At 38.0% G+C, this 27,711-nt stretch overlaps 1 protein-coding gene across 4 annotated transcripts in view; it reads left to right on the top strand.

The window, feature by feature from the left end:
* The window catches only part of USP47 (ubiquitin specific peptidase 47), a 113,711-nt gene that overhangs the window by 80,146 nt on the left and 5,854 nt on the right, over positions 1-27,711 (top strand). For 3 of the 4 annotated variants that reach the window (XM_062196495.1, XM_062196494.1, XM_062196492.1), the window contains 13 exons: positions 1,985-2,116; positions 2,862-2,938; positions 3,516-3,571; positions 5,014-5,126; positions 6,633-6,737; positions 8,975-9,182; positions 13,112-13,227; positions 16,044-16,163; positions 17,861-18,638; positions 23,529-23,704; positions 24,052-24,132; positions 26,032-26,147; positions 26,495-26,613. In XM_062196495.1, coding sequence (XP_062052479.1) covers positions 1,985-2,116; positions 2,862-2,938; positions 3,516-3,571; positions 5,014-5,126; positions 6,633-6,737; positions 8,975-9,182; positions 13,112-13,227; positions 16,044-16,163; positions 17,861-18,638; positions 23,529-23,704; positions 24,052-24,132; positions 26,032-26,147; positions 26,495-26,613 — 2,197 coding nt within the window. The remainder of the gene's footprint in view (positions 1-1,984; positions 2,117-2,861; positions 2,939-3,515; positions 3,572-5,013; positions 5,127-6,632; positions 6,738-8,974; positions 9,183-13,111; positions 13,228-16,043; positions 16,164-17,860; positions 18,639-23,528; positions 23,705-24,051; positions 24,133-26,031; positions 26,148-26,494; positions 26,614-27,711) is intronic. The other variant, XM_062196493.1, reaches the window with a different exon arrangement.

Here is a 27,711-nt window from a genome sequence, read left to right as displayed (position 1 = left end):
CTTGTTCTACCCAGATGCAGAAATTTGTGATTCTGTTTGTCAGAACTGTGTTTGAAGATTTATACCCTTTTTATTTGAGTAATGTAGTGCTTTGACAAAAAGTATTAAAAGAGAATAGAATGTTAGAATGTTTTTTAATTTACAATTATCATTCTAGGTTTGGATGAAGTAACCATTACTCTCCTTAGTACTTATTATTATTGCCTTTGAGAACCCTTATACTTTCATATAGACAGGGTTATCTTTTGCTTATGATAAATACCATTCTCATTTGGAAGATGTTTCATGTCCTATGAATCACCATCATTTTTGTCATATAGAAGTTACTACCATCATAATTTTCCAGGAAAGAAATTTTGTTTGACTATTATGATGAAACATAAAAAATGCATAGCACTTGATTGGCAGGCTTTTTCTTTGTGCTTGTTTGTTGTTACTGGGGGGCCTGGTTATCATATTATTCATATTATTCAGCTCTATCGAGTTTTGTCTAGTGTTTGAAATTCTTTTTAGGATACTTAAGTTTGTTTCTTCACAGGTTTTTTTTTTGTTTGTTTCTTCAGAGGTTTTTTTTTTCTTAAAGATTTGATGTGTGGAAAACTTATGATAATAAACTATATGTACTAACTACAATCATAGCACTTTAATAGCATGGAGTTACCACATTATATAAGTTGTCTAAAGCTTTAATACATTTAAATTCTGGATTGAAAGTAAATCTTGAGTCCTTCTCCCTACCACCACTGTGATTAATTTTAGTTTTAGGAATATGAACCACAAAAGGAATTTGCAGTTTGTTGTAGGAATTCATTAAGCTGCGATATCTAGAGAGTTTAAGGAGGCTCAAATGTTTTTTAAGCTAAGAAATAGCTCTAATTCTTTACAGAAAAGGAAATGAAGAAAGACTTGCTACCAACGGGAGGATCATCTTTGATAAACAGATCTTTTTTTTTTTAAGATTTATTTATTTATTTGAGAAGCAGAGTTATAGACAAAGAGAGGGAGAGACAGACAGAAGTCGTCAATCTTCTGTTTCACTCCACAACAACTGGAGCTGGGCTGAAGCCAGGAGCCAGGAGTTTCTTCTGGGTCTCCCATGTGGGTGCAGGTGCCCAGGCACTTGGACCATCTTCTACTGCTTTCCCAGGCCACTAGCAAGGAGCTAAATCATAAGAGGAGCAGCCAGGACACAAGCTGGCATCCATATGGGAGGCCAGCAGTGGAAACACAGGCAAAGGCTTAACCTATTACACCACAACACCAGCCCCCAAATTGACTTTTTAACTCTTGCCTATTTCTGTCTTCTTCATTGTACATTTTATGGTGGCATTTGATTTATAAGGTCTCATATTGCTTGTAGCTGTGGAGTACCTCAGCTCTTGAAAGAAAAGACAGTCCTAAATATATATATATATATATATATATATATATATATATAAAAAAAGAATTTGTAAATCACTTATTTTATCAATTCCTTTTTCATTCTTTTTTTCTTTCACAAATACTTGAAATTTGCCTAAATTACTCTTTAGTTCTAAACAATTAATAATTATTTACAGAATAAGAAACTATTAAGAAATAATTTTAATTTATTATAGATATAATTTGGGATTCATTCTTAATGTTAAGTGGGAAATATTCAGTAGGTCACTGTGTGGATGTCATATCATACAACTATTTTATTTGAACATAAATAAATTTTAACTTTATATTTAGAGTTACATATAGGTTCACAGGTTATGGAATAAATAAAACGTGGAGGAATATATTGAATGAAATTTGAGGAATTTGTTTTTGTATAAAATAATTTGGTGACTTGAAATTTTAATCATTTTCAGGGAAAGTTGACTTATAATACATAGGACTTATAATACATAGGACTTATAATACATAGTAATATGATATACTATCATATTACAGCACTGACAAACTAAGAGTTTTATGTTTTTCTGTCCTCTGAGTTACTTATATGTTTTCCTCTTAGAATTCCTTGATCTATGAGCTCTTCTCTGTTATGGTTCATTCGGGGAGTGCTGCTGGTGGCCATTATTATGCTTGTATAAAGTCATTCAGTGATGAGCAGTGGTACAGCTTCAATGATCAACATGTGAGCAGGGTAAGGAGGTATCTTTTAATATTATTGTTCTGAAAGGAGTAGGAATATTTCTAGTCAACAGTTGGTCTTACTATAATTGGGAAAATCTGTCTAGAAATACATCTTTAGAGCCATGTCATGTCACCTTCCATTTTTACTTCATTAGATTTTTCTGCTGTTGCTTATTGTTCTTTTTTTTTTTTTTTTTTACGATTTGTTTATTTATTTGAAAGGCAGAATGTTACAATGAGAGAGGGACAGACAGACAGAGGAGAGAGGTCTTCCATCTGCTGGTTCACTCCCCAAATGGCCATGGCAGCCATGGCTGGACTGGCCAAAGCCAGGATCCAGGAGCTTCTTCTGGGTCTCCCACATGGATGCAAGAGCCCAAGGACTTGGGTTATCCTCCGCTGCTTTTCCAGGCACATTATCAGGGAGCTACATTGGACATGGAATAGCCAGGTCCCCAACCGGCACCCAAATGCGATGCTGGTGCTGCAGACTGTGCCTTTAAACCACTGAGCCACATTGCCAGCCTTTCTTTGTCTGTTTGAGACTTGTTGTATATTTCCCAAATTAGACTACCAATTTTCCTCTTGCCTTGAAGCCTTCATATGTGCTTCATGACTAAATATTATGAATTGGTATCTGAAGATCTTATGTAGCATCTAACTGTGATGTTAAAAGATTGGGTTACATATTGATCTTAATAGAATGCTGTTATAGATTTCATTTTAAAAAAGGAAATAATCTGACAACTCTCTAGATAACACAAGAGGACATTAAGAAAACGCATGGTGGATCTTCAGGAAGCAGAGGCTATTATTCTAGTGCTTTTGCAAGGTAAAAAGTCATTTCCCAAATTTTATTGTTTATAAGTTAGAATTAATAGAGCGTCTCAGTGTTTCATAATCATTAAAGACTTAACCCAGAGATCAGGAAACTACAACCCATGAGCCAAATCCCATCCATTTCCATATTTGGAGAGTAAAGTTTTATTGAATATGGACATAGTTACTTGTTTATATAGCATAAGTCTGTGCTTTCACTCTACAAAAACATCTTTGAGTGGTTGTAGCACAAACCATTGTGCCCTGCAGAACCCAAGATTTCACTCTTTGGCCCCTCCAGAAAAAATTTGCTGACTCTGAACTTCACTGTTGCAGTCACTCCAGTATGGTTTTACTCTTCACTATTTTATCAAGAAGAGAGAAATCTCATAAATCTGTAATTGAAAACAAAGTAGATTTTTCCTTTTTTTGGAATGTTTTAAATTTGGATGTGTCCCTGAACAGTAGCATGATTTTCTAATCATTTGAAAGAACCCTTACAATTTAAAATAGTTATTTAATGGTAGGAAGTGGAATCTTTACCATCTTTTTTTTTTGTCTCTATTAATTTTTTTTTATATTTCTGCCAGCTCTACAAATGCATATATGCTGATATATAGACTGAAAGATCCAGCAAGAAATGCAAGTATGTCAACCTATGGATATTTGATTTTAATCTGTAATATAAACTAATTTGGTTTGTATTCCAAGCTGATTTGTTTTATACATGATAGGAAATTAAGTTTTCTTGTACCTGATAGTATTAATTATGAAGATTGTTTAGAAATGATCATGCTATTAGTGAATCTGTTTTAAGCATTATAATGTATTCACATTTTTTAAACCTTTATTAGATTGATATAAGACTTAGACAAAACTGTATTATAAGGTCTATTACATAGTGTCTGTTCAAGAAATTGTGGAACTAATGAAAAAATTAAGGGAAATTATAACAGGAAGTAATTTCAGATCAGAGATTTAAGAGAGAAGTAACATTCTTATTGTATCATAATGAAAGTATCCCAGAGATTAACTTGTCTCAGATCATGGCCACCTCTATGCAAACTAAGATTGTGATTCATTGACCTGTGCGGACCCAGCCTTCCAGTAACTCTTCCTTTGATTTTGTGATGAAGCACCAGAGGGCGCTGTAGGAGTTGATATGGAATATTTTAAAAATTAGAGCTCATTTGTAAAAACAATTTTTACTTTCCAAAAAGGCATATTTATGGTATGAATTGTCCTCCCTGTTTAATGTCAAATAATCATTAAATTCATTAAGTAGTTTCATAGTCTTATATTGTTAACCTTTAATACTTTGAGTTAATATGAAGTTTTTATCATTTTTAAAAATTTGTAAGATAATTCACGTGTAGGTCAGTGATAACCACTCCTTGCATATACTGTTTTCCTTTAAATGGTTGTTTAAAAGTAACCTCAGAAAGAGTGATCACTTTTCCTGTATTCATATGAATCTTACAGCACAAGGAGGGAAGACTGGAACAGATAAAGTTAGGAGTTTTGTGACTGCCTTCTTTGGGTAGGAAGCAGTTAAAAGAGTACTTTGAGGACAAAGTAAAGATAATAATATATGAGAATAATAACATAAATAGCATTGTTTTAGAACAGCAACAACATTTATTAAATATTATATCCCAAGTAACTTTATAGGGTAGGTGTTATTAGCTAAAGAAAACTAGGTCTAGAGAAGTAAACCTGCTCAAGGTTACACAATTTGAAGATGGTGGCACAGTTTAAAGACAGAAATTAGTTGTTTTTGAATTTTAGAGGGAGTTTCCCATCTTAAAATCTTCCCATCTTAAAATCTGTATATACTCTAGTTGTTCTGGATCCAGGGGCTTTTATGGATAGGTATATAACTTTTTAAAATACAACAACTGAGCACGTATCATTTTCAGTACTCTTTACCTTTGTCTGGAAGAAGCTTATGTTCCAGATTGAGATGGGATAATTGAGATACATTTCCACGAATGTTCTAATACCAGGTGTATAATATGGCAGCAGAGTAGAACAGAGTGAATAAAGCTTGATTTCAGTGACACTGTCTTCTCATGTTTTTATTAATAGAGTTTTTAGAGGTGGATGAATATCCAGAACATATTAGAAACCTGGTGCAGAGAGAGAGAGAATTGGAAGAACAAGAAAAGAGGCAACGAGAAATTGAACGCAACACATGCAAGGTTAGGTGTGCTTTTAATTGAAAAGTGCTAAGTTTGCTTAAATGCTTTTCTTAAAATTAGCTCATTAGATTAAGTCTGCAAACAGTTATGCCATCATGATCATGTAGCAGGAATGGAAAGTCTTTTTTCTGCCAAGGGCCAATTGGATGTGTTTTTTTGTTTTGTTTTGTTTTGTTTTGTTTTTTGACAGGCAGAGCCAGACAGTGAGAGAGAGAGACAGAGAGAAAGGTCCCCCCTCCGCCAGTTCACCCCACAAATGGCCACCACGGCTGGCGCGCTGTGCCAAGCCGAAGCCAGGAGCCAGGCATCTCCTCCTGGTCTCCCATGCGGGCACAAGGCCCAAGCACCTGGGCCATCCTCCACCGCCCTCCTGGGCCACAGCAGAGAGCTGGACTGGAAGAGGAGCAACTGGGACAAAATCTGGTGCCCCAACTGGGACCAGAACCCGGGGCACTGGATATTTATAATATCATTCACAGCCATACAAAATTATGAACTTAAAAATTAGCCTGCTATAAATTTACCTAATTTTGAGTCCCAACTGCAGGTTTCCTTGGTGGGGTCAGACCAAATGATTTCGTGGGCCAGACATTCCCTACCCCTGATAGCAACTTAACTACAAAGGTAAAACTTGATTTGATTTTATGCATAAATACCTAATAATACAAGTGATAGTGTTTGGGGCTGGTGAAGTTATATTGAGGTGGTCATTCTCATCCTACCATGAGAAGAATAAATCATTAAAATCTTTAAGTAAAAACTGAGAAGCACTTATCAAGATCCTTAAGCAGATTCAGTATCTTTTATATACCTTCTCTTATGGAAATATTGCTAATGACATAACCACAGACACTGTAAAAAAAAATCTTGACCACAAGGATATTCATCATAGTATTTTCCAAACCAAGAAAATATTGGAAACATCTTGAGGGCTTATCAGTTGGAGAATGATTACAAAAGTTATGATACATGCTTATACAGAAATGAGTAGTTAAAATTAATGTTTTTGAATTTTTTGATAGGAGACATATTCAATCAAGTGAGAAATGTAGACACAAGAAAGAATTATCTCAATTTTATTTTTTTTTTAGTTATTTCATAGTGTGTTTGATGTGGTGGTTAAGTTTCCATTTAGGACACTCACATCCAATATCAATATGCCTGGGTCAAGTCCTGGCTACTATGCTTCTGATTCAGCTTCCTGCTGATACACACTCTGGGAGGCAGTAGATGGTGGGTCAGGTGGTTGGTTCTTTGCCATCCAAATGGGAGACCTGAATGCAGTTCTGGGCTCCTGGCTTTGGCGTGGCGTAGGCCCAGCTCTTAAGCATTTTAGATATCTCTCTGTTTCTGCTTGTCTCTTTCTCTCTACCTTTCAAATGAAAATAAATAAGTAAATAAAAATTTTTAATCACAGTATTTTGGCAATTAGGAAAAATCATGTATTCAAAAAGTAAACTTTGTTAATAAACTGGATTGATAATGATGATACTTTACTTTTTCTAGATAAAATTATTCTGTTTGCATCCTGTGAAGCAAGTAATGATGGAAAATAAATTGGAGGTTCATAAAGATAAGACCTTAAAGGAAGCAGTAGAAATGGCTTACAAGGTATGTTTAATTTCACTAAATTGATAGCTCATATAATATTGATTTCACAGGTTTTTATTATAATAATAATAGAAACATTTACAGTAACTTTGATAGCCTATTAATTCATACATCTCGTACAGTTTATATCTGTTTCAGAACATAGACAGTTGATCTTGAGAATTTTCTTACTCTGAAGACCACTTCAGACTTTCTAGAACTCAGAATTGTATTAGAAACAAAATATGTGTTCTTTCTGTTCAATTAGCAGATATTTATTGAGTTACCTATTGTATGAGGCCTGAGAGATTCCCTAATGAGCAAGACAGCAGGATACACAAGAGAGATCAGGAAAAAGACCATGGTCCGTGTCTTCAAGGAATTTATAATCTGCTGGGAAAAAAAAGAAAAATTATCTAAACATCACAATCTGCAGTTATTTTATTGTTTAAATACTGTAAATAATTTCAGTGTTGGGTAGCCTAAGTGTATTGACATGGTTTATTCTGAGCCTTCAACTTTGAGAAGGGGACAGCTCTGCATAAAGTTAAAGAAGACAATCTGAGGTGAGGAAGTGCTTGGCACATGCAAGAAACTGTGAAGAGCAGTAGTGTGTGCAGGCTGCCTTGAGGAATGTAGAGTAGCATAAAATGAAATTACAGACGTTGTAGGAATAGAAGTTTGCGTTTTATCCTAAGAATATGGAAAATTATCAGCGGGTTTGAATAGTACGTAGAAAGGGAAGCACTCTTTGACCATTCTAAATAGCATTTGTGATACTGAGGGACAGATTCTTTTTTCACCCCCTCTGTCTGTAATCATTACCAGAACTTGGCTGACATGGATAGTCAATACCTAGAGAAAAACATTACATGCTAAACCATTTCATATATAATTATATGTAGAGCCCACGAGAGAAGTAAAAACAGCACACAAGATAGGTGACTTTTTTCTCAAATTGTGATCCAGCCCAGCCTACACCAGAATCCTAGTCTTATTAAAAATGCTAATACCTGCAAGTGAATTAGAATTTTTTTTGTTAGAGCCTGGCAATACACATTTTAAACAAGTATCTCAGGCGATTCTTAGGCATACTAAAGCTTGAGAACCACTTGTCAAATGTGTTATTTTAGTATCCTCTCCTCTAACAAGGGTAAAGACCACTCTGGTTTTGCTCACCCTTGCAGTTTTAGTACTCTTGCCTGGTCTATAGGAGAATCAAAAAATTGAGTGGGTCTGTGAATGAACAAACCAAATGAATGGCTGGCTCTGGACTTGCCTGATTATGCAACAAATCCTTTACACGTAGCATCATGAGCTGTGAGCTGCAGCCCCACAAAACTGTAGTGAGACCAAAGTGGAGCAAATGGCTTAGCAACAAAACTGTTTTCCATGATAAGGTCAACCAGTGATAGCAACAAAGGTATCAATATTCTGTAGTTTTTAATGTGGGAAGGAAACATTGTCTTGAAAATAGGAAGTAAAAGTTCATAAATAAAAACTATCAAACAGAAGAGAGAAATCAGTTTTGAATGAGAGTAGAGGGTGAGTGGAGATCAGTGGGGACATCCCAAGGCTTGCAACGCTGTGTTTAGAGTCATTATCACAAGCTTTAAGTGGACGTTGACTACTTCCATGCAAGATTCCCTTCTAGGAAGCTTATTGTCCTCTCAAGACATATTGCTTCCAGGTTACATTAAGTCTACCAGTGACATGTGCTAAAGGGCAATTTTTGGATAGAAATGCCCATGCTGGGAGCTATAGGTCCTATGGAGGCCAATATTAAAGGGGATGTCTGTGGAGGAATGGAGTGACCCTTGAAAGACATCAAAGCTGCAGCCTTTGTGGTAACCTAAAGAGATCTGTTGCCCTGCCATACTTAGGAAGATGTTATGAGATCCACTTATTATCGCTTCTCCAGAGTGGATTGTGAAAACAAAAGATACACATTCTAATTGGTTAGCTCCTTGTTTTCCTCTTAGGGTTCCAACTTTGTGATTACAGAACAATAAATAATAATGCATTGATTTTGAGTGCAACTAAAGTTTAGAATGTGCACAGTTTGTATCATTTGAGGGATGATGAAACATGGTAATTTTAAAATAAATTTAATTTCTTCCTTTAACTTGGATGCATATTATAAACATGGCTTTTATTGTGTGTTAGGACTTAATGTAGAATTATTACATAGCAGACTTAAACACTTTATATAGATATATTTTTTTTTTCTTTTTGCTGTGGGGGTTGTTTTCTTTTAGATGATGGATTTAGAAGAGGTAATACCTCTGGATTGTTGTCGCCTTGTGAAGTATGATGAGTTTCATGATTATCTAGAACGATCATATGAAGGAGAAGAAGATACTCCAATGGGACTTCTACTAGGTGGAGTCAAATCAACATATATGTTTGATCTGCTATTGGAGACAAGAAAGCCTGATCAAGTTTTCCAGTCTTACAAACCTGGAGGTAAGCAGTTTTTCAGTAGTTTGAGTTACAGTGTACTTAAAAATTGTCATGAAAAGATTTTTGTTTTCGAAAGTGAATGTAATTTAGAATTTTCAATATGTTCTTATAATGTAGAGTAATTTTGACACGTTTGGACTTTGAAATTAATTTCTGGGTTACTTTCTGAGAGCAATACACAGAATTTAAAAAACTAACAGCAACAGAATTTCTTGAATATGTAGAACTGAATGATTTAGTATTGAATCATTCTAAAGATGCAGTAAATCTCTAAAGTTACAGCTTGTCTCTTAGGACCATCTGTCTGTCTCTCTGTCCCTGACTCTGTTCTCCTATTCTTTTGCCTCCTATCCCCAAACCTTGGTTCAAAGAAGTGTATTGCCATAAAGTCTCAGAAATATAGTCAACCCTTGGACAAGGTGGAAGTCCGGGGCATTAATCTCCTAACTTCTAATAGCTTATTCTTGACTGGAAGCCTTACCCATAATATAAACAGTTGATTAACACGTCCTTTGTATGTTGTGTGTATTACATATGATGAAAAATACATAAGAACCACAAGAGATCACTTTTTGCTACCATGCATAATTTATTGGAGAGAGGAACTACTCATGCAGAGATGATTAGCATCGTACCACATTTTAAGTGGATACTCGTAACACTTGAGTGAGCTCACCACAGTAGTAACAGGAAGTGGCTTCAGGATTATTACCGTAGTGCAGCACATAATACAGATAATTTTTGTGCAGTTATAATGTAGTGCTGCATCTTTATTTACATTTTTCTCAACTGCAGAAAAAAACATATATGAGCTGTGTTTGTGTGCATAAGTTTTGAAAATGTTAACTTTTCATACTAGATTTTTATGGTAATAAATGATAAAATAGACAATTATCTACATATTTTTATGTACTTGTAACATACTTTTCTTAATGTTTTAGATATTTCTAAGTTATGCAATAGGTCTGTGAGTTTTTTAAAATTATCACAGATCTTTCCCCCTATGCCAAAAAAAAAAAACACATGGAAGTGGACCTGTGTAATTCAAACCATGTCATTCAAGGGTCTGCGTTTTCAGGATCTCTTTGGAAGGGTATTTTTGTAACCCCAACACTGTCAGTATCGTGGCTCAACAGGCTAATCCTCCGCCTTGCGGCGCCGGCACACCGGGTTCTAGTCCCGGTCGGGGCACCGATCCTGTCCCGGTTGCCCCTCTTCCAGGCCAGCTCTCTGCTGTGGCCAGGGAGTGCAGTGGAGGACAGCCCAAGTGTTTGGGCTCTGCACCCCATGGGAGACCAGGATAAGCACCTGGCTCCTGCCATCGGAACAGTGCGGTGCGCCGGCCGCAGCGCGCTACCGCGGCGGCCATTGGAGGGTGAACCAACGGCAAAAGGAAGACCTTTCTCTCTGTCTCTCTCTCACTGTCCACTCTGCCTGTCAAAAATAAAAAAATAAAAAAAATAAAAAAAAAAAAGACGTTTCTCTGTCTTCTCCACTTCTTCTGGTTCCAAGAATTCGGCCTTGTCTTTCTTCATTAAATCTATTATATTCACTCAATGCATTGTTGTTACTGTTTTCTTCCTTTGAGACCAATTGGAAAGCAAAATACATTCCTAGTTTATCCAAAGCAGTCCCTAAAGACAGTTACCTTGTCTTTCTCATGTCCAGAATTTTCTAGTAATCACTGTATATAGATTGTAATAAATAGGAGAAAATCAAAATGTTTTAATTTATTTTACAGAATTCTTTCTCTTAAAGATTTATTTATTTATTTGAAAGGCAGAGTTACAGAGAGGCAGAGGCAGAGAGAGTCTTCCATCCACTGGTTAACTCCCCAAATGCCCCCAACAGCTGGAGCTGGGCCAATCCGAATCCAGGAGATTCTTCCAGTCTCCCACGTGAGTGCAGAGGCCCAAGCACTTGCTCCATGTTCTACTGTTTTCCCAGGCCATAGCAGAGAGCTGGATCAGAAGTGGATTAGCTGGGACTTAAACTGGTGCCAATATGGGATGCCAACGCTGCAGACGGCAGCTTTACCCGCTATGCCATAGCACCGGCCCCAACAAAACCTTATTCTGCCCTTTCAGATTATTTTCCTCAGTGGATACTATGAACCTCCTTATTATAAAAACGTATCTTTCCAAAAGTAGGTCAAGTAGAGTTTTCTTTCAAGGAATCTATTTAAGTGGGGAAATTTCGTTTCTGAAAACCTGATAATGCCTATTTCAGTCAAACTCTATCCTATCTGTAGAGTCCATATTTTTAGATAGAAAAAAAGATAATGATTAAAATATAGCAGAAGTAAGCAAAAAACGCTATTTTGTTTAAAAAGGACCTCTAACTGTGAGTGTGAACTGTAAGATCCCTGTAATCTCCTTCACTTGTTAATATCAAGATTTTAGTCAGAATGCTGTGTCAGATTAGCAACATAGGGGAAAAAGTGAGGATTAACATATAATACCAGAAGTAAAAACAGAGTAACTGTCTGTTAAGTGTTGTATTTGAAGATTATTCATTTCTTTTTTTTGTTTTTTGTTTTTGTTTTGTTTTTTGTTGTTGTTGTTGTTTTTTGACAGGCAGAGTGGACAGTGAGAGAGAGACAGAGAGAAAGGTCTTCCTTTTTGCCGTTGGTTCACCCTCCAATGGCCGCCGTGGTAGGCACGCTGCGGCCGGCGCACCGCGCTGATCCGATGGCAGGAGCCAGGGGCTTATCCTGGTCTCCCATGGGGTGCAGGGCCCAAGCACTTGGGCCATCCTCCACTGCACTCCCTGGCCACAGCAGAGAGCTGGCCTGGAAGAGGGGCAACCGGGACAGGATCGGTGCCCCGACCGGGACTAGAACCCGGTGTGCCGGCGCCGCAAGGTGGAGGATTAGCCTAGTGAGCCGCGGCGCCGGCTGAAGATTATTCATTTCTAAGAAACTAAAATTTGGGGCCAGTGCTGTGGCATAGTGGGTAAAGCCACCACCTGCAGTACCAGCATCCCATATGGGTGCCGGTTCGAGTCCCGGCTGCTCCACTTCTGATCCAGCTCTCTGCTGTAGCCTGGGAAAGCTTGGGAGACCCAGAAGGAGCTCCTGGCTCCTGTTTTCGAATCAGTGCAGCTCTGGCCGTTGCCGCCATTTGGGGAATGAACCAGTGGAAGGAAGACTCTTCTTCTCACTCTCTCTCTCTGCCTCTCCTTCTCTCTCTGTGTAACTCTACCTTTCAAATTAATAAATAAATCTGTAAAAAAAAAAGAAGCTAAAAGTTTAGGTATCAGCATACCCTGAAAACAGAGAGGGGAAGATGGTATTCTGTTATAATATGAAGCATTTGAGTGAAAAAACAGACACATAACCAGTTTTTGTGCAGAATTCTCCGTAAGACATGGAGAGTATTACTGTGAGGGAGGACGTTGATTATGAAGAAGGCCATGAGTGACATGATGCAGGGGTTTCATAAGCAGGTGTGTGGGGCTGTGTCCCCGCGGACCAGTTGCACTTTGTGGTTACTTATATTTACTTAGTATTGTGGTTTTGCCTGTTTTTGGAACTTTACATTAGTGTTTTTATAATATGCTTGATACATTTGACAGTGATTTTATATTTTACAAGGAAACTAAATGCTTATTTTTAAAAATCTTTCTTCTATAGGAGATATAAAGGTAAAAAATAATACTTGCTAATGATGACTACTATTTAACATTTTAAAAAGAGATACGAGATGACTTTTTTGTGAGCCTCAGTTCCATTTCTTTATATATATTTGCTAGTATTGTGTTAAATTGTGAAAGAGAAGTTCTGAAATGTATTTTACATGTGTAACACACATCTACCATCTTGAAAATGGTATCTTTGCCATCTGTTAGACACACATTAAAAATGTATTGCTCATGTGAAATGGATTAAAAAATAACCTCCAGTTATGTTTTTATGTCCTCAAATGTGACAGAAGTGATGGTGAAAGTTCACGTTGTTGATCTAAAGGCAGAATCTGTAGCTGTTCCCATAACTGTTCGTGCTTACTTAAATCAGACAGTTACAGAGTTCAAACAACTGATTTCAAAGGTAAGTTTTCAAACTGGCCAGTGATTATTTTGAGTGTTTGACATGTTTACAAAGCACAGTGTTAGAGGCAGGATATAGTTTCTACCTCAAGAAGTCAAAATTTTATAGCTAGGAGACAACTGTACTTAGTAAAGAAGGGCATTTCAAATAAAAGAAACAAATTGAGCAGAGAGTGAGGCAAGTACACATAACAGCTTGTATGTTTGGCTGGGTCACTGTAAAAATAGGCTTGGGAGTGTATGTTCAGTTCATTTCATGGAGGATTTTATATAGTAAGCACAAAGTTTGGGCTGTCTTTGGTGTGAGCAGTAGGAGGTAGATTTTTTGAGTGGTATGATTGATCAGATCTGTGATGTAGAATTTTAAGTCTGGTGTCACTAGACTAGTTCCAGATAGACTGAGAGAGAATCAGGAATGGAGATGAGGCAGCTGGTGAAATAATTCAGGTGAAAGCAAGTGACTGGAAATGAGAGAATTTTATACACACACACACACACACACACACACACACACACACACACATATATATATATATAGCATTGCTAAATTCTGGGATAAAGCAAGAACACAGATGACCAGAAGGGTTTCAAAGCTGGATCATCAGAAAGGTAGTGATGTGATTATTAAGAGAAACAGGATACTGATCTTCTGTATATAAAGAGAATTGAAAATGAATCTTGATGTGAACGGAAGGGGAGAGGGAGCGGGAAAGGGGAGGGTTGCGGGTGGGAGGGAAGTTATGGGGGGGGGGGAGCCATTGTAATCCATAAGCTGTACTTTGGAAATTTATATTCATTAAATAAAAGTTTAAAAAAAAGAGAGAGAGAGAAACAGGAGTAAGGTGAGGGGACAGATTCGGAAGATAAGGTGATAAACATATGCCTCATTATGTGAGTTAGTGATGATGAACATAGGCTCATTTAGAACTACTGTTTCTTAAAAGATTCATTTATTTGAAAGGCAGAGTTACAGAGGGAGAGAGGGGGAGAGAGAGAGAGATCTTCCATCTGCTGGTTGACTCCCCAAATGGCCACAGCAGCTGGAACTGGGCCAAGGCAGAAGCCAGGAGTCAGGAGCTCATCTGGTTCTCCACTCCCTAGTCCTTGGGCCATCATTTTCCACTGCTTTCCCAGGTGTGGAGCAGCCAGGACTCGAACCACTGCTCATATAGATTCTAGCATTGCAGGTTTTGGCTTAATCCTCTGTGCTGCAACATTGGCCCCATCTTTTGGAATTTTTGAACTGGAAAAATATGAAAACATTCAGATTTCCTTGGCAAAAGGACCAGTCCACAGCAGACAAATTACTTATCCTCAGGGGCCTTATACTCTATAGGACCTTGAGCAAACAAATGTAAGCAAAATTGTGTAGTTTCTGGACTCTGTGTTAAGAACCCTTGATATAGAATAGGTTGTTCAGTAATTATAAGTTAAGAAGTTTAGACCATTTTATAGTTATTCATCTTATGATAGTCTTATCTCGTTATCTGGGGGTCTTCATACCTGTTTAACAGGGTTGTGAGCATTAAAGGAAAAATATGTGCAGTTTGTGAAAAAATTGCGAAGTGTCATATCAGAATGGTCGTTATTATTACTGTGTTAAAAATACTTTAATACTTTTACTTTCTTTAAAAAAAAAGATTTATTTATTTATTTGAAAGGCAGAGTTACAGAGAGGCAGATTGAGAGAAAGAGTGAGAGGTCTTCCATCTACTGGTTCACTCCCTGGATGGCAATGGTAAGAGCTGTGCCAATTCAAAGCCAGGAGCCAGGAGCTTCCTCCGGTTCTCCCATGTGGGTACAGGTGCCCAGGGACTTGGGCCATCCTCCACTGCCTTCCCGGGCCATAGCAGAGAGCTGGATCAGAAGTGGAGCAGCCAGGACTCGAACCGGTGCCCACATGGGATGCTGGCATTGCAGGTGGCGATTTCACCCAGTACACCACAGAACCAGCCGCTAAAACTTTTGCTCTTGCCAAAATAGTAATAGCCAAGAAACAGATCAAGTTGCGAACTTATGATTAACTTGCATGTGTGTATGTGTGCTATGCCAGTTTAATTGCTCTATATTACATTTTTTAAATGCTAGATGTGAAAAAATGAATGAGTGTCATCTAGCATACGAGCACTGAGGTAGATACAAGAGTCATGTGATAGTCCTTTCCTTGATGAAGTTCATAATCTTGTTGAGGAAAAATATATCTTGAGAATATAGACAGTTAGCCAAAGCGGTGTTTTGAGTATAATTAGATTGACTAAGAATTAGATATTCATAATTGATACCATGTTATACTGAAAACAGATTGTTTTTAATATAATTATTTTCATCTGTTCATTTCATGTAGAATTCATCAAAATGACCACAAAAATTAAAGATGTGGAATTTCAGAATGCCTTTAAATTTTACTTACCAATTTAATCTCATTTTACACAGAGTAAAATTGACCAGTAAAATTATTAACTACTATTCACAGAATACAGAATAGTTTATCAAAAACCAAGAAGTTAAAAGGATGTTAATTTGACGTTGACTCTTAAAGACTCAGTTACTCAGTTTCTTTGGAATCAGATGACCTCATTTATTTTAAGACTTTGAGAAAAATAGAATTTTTAGTGTGAAGTCCATGAATGATAGTTGGAATAATAATTTTTCCTTGGGTTATCCAAAAATTTTAAAGCTTCTACTAAAATTATTTTTCTCTCAATATTCTCTGCTACTTTTAAGAAGAATTAATCAGAGTCTTACACTCCCATATTTCTGTGTCAAGCAGCATTATTGTGTACAGAGTACTTTTTGATGAAATTGCTTTAATTATAGGCCATCCATTTACCTGCTGAAACAATGAGAATAGTGCTGGAACGCTGCTATAATGACTTGCGTCTTCTCAGTGTGCCCAGTAAAACCTTGAAAGCTGAAGGTTTTTTTAGAAGTAACAAGGTATGTCTTTAATTTCTCATTACTGTTTTCTATTCAGGTAGTAAGTGGAATTAAGTTCAGTTTTGTTCCTGGCCTCTCGGGCTGTCCAAGATCTGTCTTGAATTTCCATTTGAAATTCTCACATCCTCCCAGTAGTCACCTTCCTTTGTAGTCTGGTCAGATCAGTCTTCTTTCTGTCCTCCAGAGCAGTTTTGGTGGTCTCCTCCCCTTTGTTTTTGTTTGTGTGTGCCCCATCTGGAGTATTTTTCCTCTTCTACCTCCATTTGGTTTTCAAGCTTCCCATATTATCCTGCTGCGATGAAGCCTTGTCTTGTTGCTGTAGCCTTCATAGCTATGTCTACCCACAGTGCTGAAGTCCTCTAAGTTTTTTTCTTTCTTGAACTTCTCCCATAAAGCGGTACTTCATGGTGAGAGTCACAGGCCTGTCCCCAGAAAACTGAGCTCTTTGAATTCACTCCACATTATTCCCTTGCCCTCTGCATTTAGCCCAGTTGAAACGGAAATGGAGCAGGCTGGTCCTCTTTTGTTGTCTCTGGATATTGTTAGGTATTCCATCTGTTTGTTCCTAATGTTCTTGGTTCACCCTAGGTAAATTGCTTCCAAAGTTTTCCTTGTTTGACATTTTTTATTTGTCATCTTTTCCAGTCTCATTCTTCTCAGCAGAATTTGATTTTTAGTATCTCTTAGCCTGTTTTTGTATTAGTTTATTATTGTGTAATTTTTATTCAACTATATTTTCTTCTAGTGCTTTTGTGGGGTGTGTATGCATGTAACATTAAAGTGTAATCTACCCTATTACTGTCTTAGAGTGAGAGGTGCAGGAGGGATTTAATTTTCCCTAGGCAGTTAGCTGGTAATCCCAATTTGTAACATTTATTGAATAATAGGTTATCTTCTCATGTAAAACCCAACATGCTATTGGTAATTGCCAACTTTATGTATATGCATTTAATTCTTAAAAAACCTTTTTACTATGAAAAATTTCAAATGTACACCTGAGTAAAGAGAGTAGTGTGATGACACTCATATCCCCATCACCCAGCTCCTACACTTACTCTTGTCACCCACTTCCCCCAGATTAACTTCTCAGCATTGTGTCACTTCATCTACAAGTAATAGAAACATGCATCTCCTCAGGATTGGCATTCTTTAAAATTAAAAATACCTCACTGTCAACCAGTATCCAATCAGTCAGTGTTCAGATTTCTCTGATTATCTTATAAAACTTTTTTAAAGTAAGGATCCAAATCAAATCCATAATGTAGCTCTTGAGTCTCTTGTAAGGTATAGATCCCCATGTGTCCTTACAGTTTATTTGCTCATTAAATTTTTCTGTAATCCAGATTTTGGCCTCGCATTGCTGAGGTATCTTTATTCATGTTCCTATGTATATTCTTAGATTAAACTTTGACTTCCTAAGGAGGAGGATGTATAATACAAAATATATCTGAAAATGGACAGACCAATAACTAAGGGTGTGTCTGTCCACCTGTGTTAGTGTATTTTTATGACTGGTTACAAAGACACATGAGCCTAAATTTTATTTAGTCCCTAAAGCAAGACATATCCTTCAGAAACTTTATCAAGACAAATTTTTTAATTTGCTTTTCAGTCTTGTATTGGTGTCCTATTATTCTTACAGAGAATGAAAAGATATTAAAATTAACTTGTAATGTAACTTCTGACTTGTGATTTAGGTGTTTGTTGAGAGTTCTGAGACTTTGGATTACCAGATGGCCTTTACAGACTCCCATTTATGGAAACTCCTGGATCGGCATGCAAATACAATCAGATTATTTGTTTTGCTCCCTGAACAATCTCCAGGATCCTGTTCCAAAAGGACAGCATACCAGAAAGCTGGGGGTGATTCTGGTAATGTGGATGATGATTGTGAAAGACTCCAAGGACCTGTGGGCAGTCTGAAGTCTGTGGAAGCTATCCTAGAAGAAAGCACTGAAAAACTCAAAAGTTTGTCACTGCAGCAACAGCAGGATGGAGATAATGGGGACAGCAGCAAAAGCACTGAGACAAGTGACTTTGAAAACATTGAATCACCTCTCAATGAGAGGGACTCTTCCGCATCAGTGGATAATAGAGAACTTGAACAGCATATTCAGACTTCTGATCCAGAGAATTTTCAATCTGAAGAGCGATCAGACTCAGATGTGAACAATGACAGGAGTACAAGTTCAGTGGACAGTGATATTCTCAGCTCCAGTCACAGCAGTGATACTTTGTGCAATGCAGATAATACCCAGATCCCTTTGGCTAATGGACTTGACTCCCATAGTATCACAAGTAGTAGAAGAACTAAAGCAAATGAAGGGAAAAAAGAGACATGGGATACAGCAGAAGAAGACTCCGGAACTGATAGTGAATATGATGAGAGTGGCAAGAGTAGGGGAGAAGTGCAGTACATGTATTTCAGAGCAGAGCCCTGTGCTGCCGATGAAGGTTCTGGGGAAGGACACAAATGTATGTACTTCCAAAGAAAAGGGCTGCTTTAAACAGCTTCAATTCTTAGTTTATTTAAATTTTTAGTTTATAATTAGGAATTTAGTTCTAAGACTGCCTGTAACTTCCTGGATTATAAGATTATTCTCTTTTGACCTTTCTTTCATTTTTGATGCAGTCATGGTGAACAGTGCTTAGCCCTATGCAGTGCATTAGACAGTAATTATATCACAACTGGTGAAATAAGCAGTTAAAACAGTATGTAGTATTAAAAGTATTAAGTAAAAAACTAAGGAATAGTTTTTAAAAGTGAATAATATATCAAAAAAATTTAAAGCCCGGGTGCTTTAGAAAATTTGGTATTTGATGTCTAGAAAAATGTTTTCACTTGTGCTTACTCACCCTTCTCACCAACTCAGTGCAAACCACTCCTTTCTCTAAACTTCCTAAAACATTTATCATTAATTTACTGAGAAAGTAAGACAAAAGGCATTTTGTTGCTTTTTTTTTTTTTAATTTGTTATTTGGAAGTAACTCTAGGCAAAGCACAAACTAGAAACTCCAAATTACATAAATCTCAAAAGGAGAAAAAATAGAAGAGATCTGTCATTTGGGGCATTTGGGAAGAGCAATAGCAAATCAACATAGCATAAGACTTAAAAGAACTTTTATAGACCTCAGACTAATATCAGCCACAGATTTAAAGACAACCCATTTCAAGATACAGAATCATTTTTCAAGTATAAAAGAGGAATAGCTGAAAACGAAATATTTTGCATTAGTATTTAACAAAGGAAATATCAATATTATTCCTTGCATTTTTATTTCATTTCTCCAAACTCATTTAAACTTTCTCTGAAGTTATTAAAGCAAACATGGATATCCTCATTTGACAAATGTAGAGGATGAATAACTTGCCCAGAAGTACAGAGACAGCTAGTAAGTAGTGGGACCATTACTAGAGCTCCAGACTTGAGATACAGTGCTCTTGCTTTTTGTGTGTGTGGAAGAGAGCCCCACTCCTCATCCATCCACCCAGCAGCTGATATTTCCCTTCATCCATTCTGGATATGGCCCCATGCAGCCATTGGATGTTGAGATGACCAAGGTGCAGTTTCAGGCTTCATCTGATAGGGCAAGTGCACAGCTACCCACTACAAATGCCACCTCGCTGTGTGCCTGCAGCCTCAGCATTCTGTCTTTAGAAAGGAAGTGGTAGATGTTATGAAATGTCATGACAGCACAAAGTTGAGTTGTGTTTTGTAAAGTTAAGGCTGTGCAAGGCTGCAATCATTTGACACCCACAAATGTATATTACAGAAACACAAGTGCAAATGTTGGTTGGTGTGCCAAAGCAGAGATAGAAAACGTATGTTACAGTGATGCTCTGGTCCTGTGGAACTTTTACCTCATAAGGCTTATAGCTTCCATTGTATCATTTAGTTCTCTTAGCAGCTGTGTGAAATTGGTAGTATTAGACAGTTTTCACTTATGAAGTAACCTGCTCAGACAGGTGGAGTAATTGGCCTGAGGTCACACAGGCTGGTAGGTTGCAGTGCTAGTATAGAACCCTGATATTCTGGCCCAGCAGCCACCCTCTAGCTGCCAGCCTTGTTGTTCCTACTCTTCACTCCATCATAGTAGGGAGAAGAGTCAGGTGCTACTCTGCTTTCTTAGCGCACTCAACGCATCAGGCTCATTGGGAGAATTCCACCTACGTCCTCTTTAGGTAAAGGGTGGGAACATCTTTAACTGGTCTGTGGTAGAATGCACTGGTAAAATTGTAACTGGGTGATACTGTGAACTTTAGGCAGAATTTAGTGAGAACATTTAGACTCCCAATTTGAAGGGTCTCATTTCTGTCTTAGAAGAGTGAATAAGATCTTGAAAAGGAACATTGCTGGCCACCAGAAACTTCGAGCAGGCTAATTTCCTAGTGGTTGTGGGAATAGTAAGTAGGTGGTGAAGAAAAATCATTTGCTACAATACATTTAAGCTTTCAGAAGTGATGCAGAAGGCTTGTTTGAAACAAAAAAGTGAAAACTCTTTGGGAAACTGATGTAGAGGTAGGGGCGTAGGGAGGACAGCCAGCACCAGTTTTTGCAGGAGTCTCTGCTGGAGTGGTACATCGCAGTTCCTTCAGGATCTGAAAGTGCTGCAGTGATAATAGTGGGCTTCTTCATAGTCATAAAGTATGGTGGCGTATAGTAGCAGTACATGGAACTGAAGTCGGAAAAGTGACTGCTCTGCCCAGCATAGGCAGCTCCCTCAGATCACAGACTATAGTCAAGTGACCCAGGAAGAGTTCCAGGGAGTAATTACAGATTGTTCTTTGAAAATACTGTGCCAGGCTGACCTGGTTGTAGAATGTAGGAACTCGTGAATGACTAGGAAAGCCAAGGTAATAAAAGATAAAGTGCATTGGCACTGAAATTGCTTTGTACGGTTTTGGTTATCACTTGTTAAATATTAAAAAAAAAAAAAAAACCCTAACAATATTTTGAAGTGTGCTATAAGGAATGACTGTTTAGTCTCAAGGGGTAGATGTAAAAAATGGCATGACGGTGGTCTCTAAAACTCCAGTAAATTCTGGCAACATTCTTTGCCAAGGCTGTTCTAAGCATTTAACGTGCATTGACTCAGAAATGCACTATGAGGTATAAATACTATTGAATGTGTGTTACAGTAGAGGTAATTGAAGAGCACAGAAGTTAAGAAGGCAAAGTCACAAATCTAATATATGAAGAAAAGTCAGGAGGTTCATTCAGGACAGGCCGTCGACCCCCGGAATCCCTGGCTCCTAATCACCGTCCCGCACCGTGCCCGTCAGTATTTGTGTCTCCCTGTGACATGCCACTGCTAGAGATTAGGAGAGGAACAAAAATGGCAGGGATGGCTACTATTTTAGTAATGTTTTTGAATTTCCTGCTCTTGTCATAACAATCCCTGAGACTGCTATTGTGATCACGTGGGGAAAGTGAGGCTTGGGAAGACCGGCAGACCTGCCTACGGCCGGTTATCACATGAAATGACAACACTGATACCCAGTCATGGGCTTCTGGTTTCTAGTTAGGAAATGTCTCCATTAAACCCTTCTCTTAAGAAGTACCTTGCTGTACAACATAAATAGAGGCTTCTTTGCCAAACACTGATTATTAACATTTAAGGGTACCACTTAAAGCCTAAAAATTGACATCTTTGGGGTATGCTTTTAGCACAGTGGTTAAATTGCCTGCCACTTGGGATGCCTGCATCGGTATCAGTGTGCCTGGATTTCAGTCCCAGCTCTGCTCTCCGTTCCAACTTCCTGCTGTTACATACTCTGTGAGACAGCAGGAAATGATGCAAGTATTTGTGGTTCTGCTATCCATATCAGAGATCCAGACTGAGTTCTTGGCTCCTGCCTTCAGCTTAGAACAGCCCTAGCTATTGTGGGCATTTTGAGTCAACCAGCATGTGGGACATCTCTCTGTGCGTTTTGGCCTTTGAAGTAAATGAAATAAATATTTGCTTTAAAAAATTGGCATTTAAATTTATTTTATTTATTTGAAAAACAGAGAAACAGAGACAGATCTGCATCCACTAGTTCACTCAAATGCCCACAACAACCGGGGCTGGTCCAGGCCAAAACCAGGAATTGGAACTCAATTCAGGTCTCCATGTGGGTGGCAGAAACTCAAGTACTTGAGTCAGTACCACTGCCCCCTAAGAGCACACATTAGCAGGAAGCTAGAATCAGGAACAGACCAAGACTCGAGCCTGCGCACTCTTATATGGGATGTGTGCATCCTGAGTGGTGCCCTAACCACCATACCAGATGCCCACCCCAGAATTGCTGCCTTGAATGTATATAGTAAACAAAGTACATTACTTTCAATATCTTTTCTTCTAATTTGTACTTGTCACATTTTCTATAATGAGTCTTTAAAACTAGGAAAGCAGTAAACATTAGTTGAAAAATTTATCAGTCAAGAATTGAGATGACCTGGGAGTGTGAACCTAGGAGAGGTATCTGAGGGGTCTCATCCTTCAGCTGTGAAAGAGATCATAGAGAAATCTGGTCTACCACAGAGGGAGCCTTCTGGCTGCAGGTGGACCATAGGCCTGAGGCAGCATGGCTGCTCTTGTATTCCACACTGCCTGGTGACAACAGAGAGAAACAGTTAAGTTTCTGCTTTTTGCTAGGAGATGGACCAGGATAAGTAGAAGCATTCCAGAAGTATCCTCATGAGTGGCATATAAAATGAGGGACCAAAATAAATCAAAATACTAAGTATTGGGGAAAACAATATAGCCGATCTCAGATAGTCCAATTACAGTGCAAAGAGTGCTTAAGTTTAGACCTGGGCGAGTTGGTTGTTCCTGATCCGTTTAGATATTTTCTCTTACAGTCCAACCATGTGATAAAGCATCTTCCTATACTAGCCTTTAAACATTTTTCTAGTCAAAATCCCAGAACTCAATTCCAGAGGCAATTACTATGTATCTGGCACCATGCTGAAAGCATGATAAATGTTTTTGCTTCATTGAATTCACAGTGTGAGGTAAATACTGTTATTATCTCCAATTTTCTAATAGAGAAACAGAGGTATGGAGGCTGTTGTCTTTCTCTGTGTCCCACCAGTAAGTAAACACAGGAGGCAGGGTTGGATCCCAGCCAGAGACTACACTATCACAGGTAGAGCTGTGACCTAAGTAAATAACCACTTAAGTATCTCAGAATGTTTAAAGGTATCAGATCATACTCAGTGTCCATGTATTTTGACTATTCAGTGTATACATTAGCTAAAGGGGGTACTTTTTCCTGATTATATTATAATAAGAAGCATATGACCTGTTTTATTTATACTCAAAAGAGGTTTTCTTTTACATTTTTGTTCCTATTTTGTTTTGGTTTTTTTTTATGCTTAGGGTTGATGGTGCATGTTGATAAAAGAATTACTCTGGCAGCTTTCAAACAACATTTAGAGCCCTTTGTTGGAGTTTTGTCCTCTCACTTCAAGGTCTTTCGAGTATATGCCAGCAATCAAGAGTTTGAGAGCGTCCGACTGAATGAGACACTTTCATCATTTTCAGATGACAATAAGGTTGATTAAAATAATCCTTGAATAATTAGAATATTTTAAATGATAGATTTGAGAACATTTGAGTACTACTTCCAAGTAAGGTGAAGTAGATACCCTAAAAGGGTCATTTGTCTTTGATATTTAGTGATTTTTTTGGGGTATTTCGGTGGTGGTTTTCATCTAACATTTCTGAGATGTTAACTGTGTGTTAGTTACTATTTTAGGTGCTGGGAACTCAGAGGTAAAAGAGAAACCTGTTCTCAAACAGCCCATAATCTAGAGAATTTTGGAAAACTAAACTGTGGGGTGAAAATGGGTTGTTTATTCTCCTAAGATGCTATTTCTGAAAACATGTTTTTAATTTATAGATTACAATTAGACTGGGGAGAGCACTTAAAAAAGGAGAATACAGAGTTAAAGTATACCAGCTTTTAGTCAATGAACAAGAGGTAAGTAATACATTGAAGAGCAATGTAAGGCCACTTTTTGCGTTACTGAAAGCATGATACAGAAACTATTACATGTTTCTTTTTACTATTGTAGATTTATAGATTATTGTCTCTTGCGGCTACTGTGTTCTGCCATCGCCAATTGGAAATGACTGTGTCCCAGTAAAACTTTATTTACAAAAACACAACAGTGAATTTGGCCCACAGGCCATTGTCATCCTCTTGCTTTAAAGTGTTGCTGCAGTGCTGGAGTGAAGCAGAATGTTTCTGATTTTAAAAGGAATTTGTGTTTGCTTTCTGGGATAAGTCCTAATGCTATAGATTAACCCGTAGAATCTACAGATACTTCTTAGGTCCTGAATCATTTTAGTATTTTGAACATGTCTTTATATATTATTGTGTGCTCTAAGTACTTGTAATACTAACTCATTTAATCCTCATTGGTTAACTCTGCAATATAAACATTCTAGAGATGAAAAAACTAAGGAACAGAGAAGTATCTTGGTCAAGAGCACACAACTTGCAAATGGTAGATTAAGGGTCTAAACAAGCTATTAGAGATTAATCAGTAAAATATTTTAGTTCCTGTGCTGTATAGCACCTGTGGTGAACATCCAAAAGAATAATGCAAACACCCTGTTTTCAAGATATTTCTAACATGTTTATTGGGGATTTAGGCAAATAGAGAAACCATAACATTTTCATAAAATGCCTTTATTCATTCACACAAACTTTTTTTTTTTTTTTTTAATTTTTGACAGGCAGAGTGGACAGTAGAGGGAGACAGAGAGAAAGGTCTTCCTTTACCGTTGGTTCACCCTCCAATGGCCGCCGCGGTAGGCGCGCTGCGGCCGGCACACCGCGCTGTTCCGATGGCAGGAGCCAGGTGCTTATCCTGGTCTCCCATGGGGTGCAGGGCCCAAGAACTTGGGCCATCCTCCACTGCACTCCTTGGCCACAGCAGAGAGCTGGCCTGGAAGAGGGGCAACCGGGACAGGATCAGTGCCCCGACCGGGACTAGAACCCGGTGTGCCAGCGCCGCAAGGCGGAGGATTAGCCTACTGAGCCGCAGCGCCGGCCTCAACAAACATTTTATCAGATACCCATCATATGTTTTATGTGACCCAGTATTACCATTTGACTTACGCAGGGACTTCAATAAGTTTGTGTAGAAATGAAATTAAGATACACACGTTTTTCCATGAACTTTCTGAAGCTCCTTCATATGTTGGTTCTGGGTTCAGGATCTGAATATATTAAGTCTCTTTTGGGACAACTAATTAATATATTTGGAGATTTAATATGCATTTCCCTCATTTTAGTCTATAAAGTATTCTTTTACTTTGAAAATGGTGATAATCTTATTACAAGAAGGGAATTAAAAATATATTATGCTATTTAATCTTCACAATGACTCAGTGAGGAAGATGCTACCTCCAACTCACAGATAAGAGAACTAAGGAAGTAAACTTGACCGAGATGAATGACTTAGTAAGTAGTGGAGCTAAGATTTGTAACTAGGCCCGGTTGCCCCTCTTCCAGGCCAGCTCTCTGCTGTGGCTAGGGAGTGCAGTGGAGGATGGCCCAAGTCCTTGGGTCCTGCACCCCATGGGAGACCAGGAGAAGCACCTGGCTCCTGCCATCGGAACAGCGCGGTGCGCCGGCCGCAGCGTGCTACCGCGGCGGCCATTGGAGGGTGAACCAACGGCAAAAGGAAGACCTTTCTCTCTGTCTCTCTCTCACTGTCCACTCTGCCTGTCAAAAAAAAAAAAAAAAAAGATTTGTAACTAGGAAAATAGACTCCTAAACTCGGGCCCTGCATTGTCACACTTTGTCAAGTAAAATGTCTTGATAATCCTTATTGTGTCATAGTCTAATTGTTTATGTTTATATTCCTAGCCATGCAAGTTTCTGCTAGATGCTGTGTTTGCTAAAGGAATGACTGTGCGGCAATCGAAAGAGGAGTTAGTTCCTCAACTCAGGGAGCAGTGTGGTTTAGAGCTCAGTATTGACAGGTAAAGTCAAATTACAATGTCATCTGTGATTGGAAGAAAGGATTGTATGTTCAGTCGATAGGAACTGGCATGGTTTTCTCAAACTGGAAGAATTACAAACTTGGGTACTCGTCACAATGCTAAAAATTAAGTTAATAGCCTTGGCTGGAATATTATAATTTTGTTTCCATTTCCTCTAGAGGATACTAAATTTGAAGTACTGGGAGCATTTCTTGACACATTTTTAATGAGTAACCATTTGACTTTGTATTTGAACATAGTTCATTTTTCCTTGGTGTCAGATTAATGTCGGTTTTTAAAGTGAGAATTTCAGATTATAGTACTTTAAAATATCGTCATGTTTATAGGTTTCGTCTACGGAAAAAAACATGGAAGAATCCTGGCACCGTGTTTTTGGATTATCATATTTATGAAGAAGATATTAATATTTCCAGCAACTGGGAGGTTTTCCTTGAAGTTCTTGATGGTATTATCAACATTATTGTGGGGAAATATCAATTGGCAATACTCTAGAACTAACAGAATCCATGGTTTTATTTAAGTAGTGAGTTACCAGAAGCCTAATATATAATTTGATGTTTTTGTGTTTCATGAAACATAAAGACATTGTTTTGTGGATTGATGTGATTCCTCCTACATCCCATTCCCAGGAGTTTTATTGTCTTCCACTGTAACTACTTAAGTTATTGTTAAAAAAGCATCCAGTGTTTTTAGCTTTCTCCTGTTTTTCGTTGGGTACCATTTGCCTTTTAAGTATCTCTTATTTTCTCTAATTTTGAGACTCTTAACTCCCTCTTACAGGGAAATTGCATTCCTTATAACTTATTTTACATTGAGAATGTGATACTGATAATTTATCAAACACTTGAGAACAGTAACTATACATTAGTTTCATAAACTGCCATTACAAAGGATCGTAAGCAGTGGCTTAATCAAACCTTGATTGTCACATATCTGGAGTCTGGAGGTTTTCAATCAAGGGTTGGTAGGAAGGGTTAGTTTCTTCCAAGGTCTGTAAGGAAGAGTCTGTACCCTGCTCGCTTCTAGCTTCTGGTGGGTTGTCTGGCGTTCCTTGGCTTGTAGATGCATCCACCCAGTCTTTGCTTTCATTTTCACTGCTTTCCCTGTGGGCTTGTCTGTGTCTGAAATTCCCCCTTTTCTAAAACATTAGTTGCGTTGGATTAGAGCCCACCCGAATGACCTAATTTTTAACTTGATTACCTGTGTAAAGATCCTGTTCCCAAGTGAGGCCGCATCCTCAAGTTCCTGGATCAGGACTTCAACATGTGTTGTCGGGAGCGGGGTGCGCTCATAACACGCTTGCCCTGACACAGAGCTGGAAAAACACTTGTGTTTGTCACGCCTCCAGGCTTTAGTTATCAACATTGGTATATTCAAAGATTGGTTTTTTGAAGGAAGTAGTAGAGGAATAGTTGGCTGTGGGGATTCTCTTACGACTTTGCTTTTGCTTAAGAAGATTTTAGTTTCCCCTTTTTTCTATGGAAATTAACATATCAGTTCTGGATGTTAGCCTTTTGAGGTTACAGTAATAGTACCACCTCAC

Source organism: Lepus europaeus, chromosome 7 (genome assembly GCF_033115175.1).
Source record: "Lepus europaeus isolate LE1 chromosome 7, mLepTim1.pri, whole genome shotgun sequence".
NCBI classification, from domain to species: Eukaryota; Metazoa; Chordata; class Mammalia; order Lagomorpha; family Leporidae; genus Lepus; species Lepus europaeus.
Note: the sequence above shows the minus strand (reverse complement) of the source record. Positions and strands in the feature narration are given on the sequence as shown.